Consider the following 1,279-nt stretch of genomic DNA (forward strand, 5'->3'; position numbering starts at 1 on the left):
ATATATACACACACACACACACACACACATACACACACACACACACACACATAAATGTTTCTTGAGAACTGTGGGAAAAATCTGAGTAGATTTTTCTACCACTATCATATGGTTCCCATGATAGTTTTAAGGACTTAGATGATAACACAAACTTGTGTTTCTACCAGTTCTGACAAATGCCTGTGTTTACAATTTATACTGTGTCAATAAAAGCTGCAGTAAAAACCACATGGATCATATAAAACTTTTCTTTAGCCACAAACTTCAATAGCTTCAAATCTTGCAACCATGCATTTATTGAGCAACTACCCACTAAAACACTATCCAGGAAGAAACCACAATTCACTGAATGAGTAAAGGTATAATTAAGCATACTAGGTATTATATTCCTTACAAATGAGTAAACTTGTCAATTTAACTTATTAAGAAATATGGAATTCAGTAAGATAACCAACTTAAAAAGTCATTATTATTTAGGAAACAAAGTTTCTTTGCCTCAGTTTCTACTGATGGAATGAATATGTCTAAGCCCAATCTTTGCTAAATCATCAGGAATTACCACTTACGCGTTTTCTTCGTCAAAGTTGGCCCGTTTAGATCCGATTTTGTAGAAAGAAGGGAGCTGTGGTGGAGCTGACTTTCCAAATCCAGAAGAAGAGCTGGTTGCCCCAAAGGCACTGTGGGACTGTTGTGGGAGTTTGGGTTCCTCCTTCTTCCCAGCACTGATGGCAAAACCTCCAAAGCCAAATCCCCGCTTAGTGCCAGGACCACCTTTATTCCAGTTCATGGTGCCAATGAATGATCTGTTAGGAATAAGATACATGAATATAAATTTAACTTTATAAAGTAAATAGCCTCATTGACTTTATGTCTCTTCCAACTTCTACCTACAATTTTATTCTAAACTTCAGCCTCTCAAAACTATAACATGGTAGCTGGGCGCTATGGTGCAAGCCTGTAGTTCCAGCAACGATCACCTGAGCCCAAGAGTTCAAGGCTGAAATTTGCTATGATCGCGCCGGTGAATAGTCACTGTATTCCAGCCTGGAAAATGTAGCAAGACGCTGTCTCTTAAAAAAAAAAACAAAAAACTTTAATATATTTCATATACACACCATGCTACAGCCTCAATCAAATGATTACATTTTCTAAAATATTGAAGAAATTGTAATTCATTTTATTGGGATCACAATCTAAACAGGAATGCAGTATTTAATATTATCCCCTTCAAAAGGATCTGACTGTTAATTAACATCTTATTAAGCTGCCAAAATACTCT

General features: G+C 36.4%; 1 protein-coding gene across 1 annotated transcript in view; it reads right to left on the reverse strand.

Annotated features, from left to right (window-relative positions):
* Window positions 1-1,279, reverse strand: part of DDX42 (DEAD (Asp-Glu-Ala-Asp) box helicase 42) — a 51,853-nt gene that overhangs the window by 41,443 nt on the left and 9,131 nt on the right. The window contains exon 2 of the mRNA XM_012659581.1: window positions 567-803. Coding sequence (XP_012515035.1) covers window positions 567-787 — 221 coding nt within the window. The 5' untranslated portion in view covers window positions 788-803. The remainder of the gene's footprint in view (window positions 1-566; window positions 804-1,279) is intronic.

Source organism: Propithecus coquereli, unplaced genomic scaffold, assembly GCF_000956105.1.
Source record: "Propithecus coquereli isolate 6110/MARCELLA unplaced genomic scaffold, Pcoq_1.0 Scaffold119, whole genome shotgun sequence".
Taxonomy (NCBI): Eukaryota; Metazoa; Chordata; class Mammalia; order Primates; family Indriidae; genus Propithecus; species Propithecus coquereli.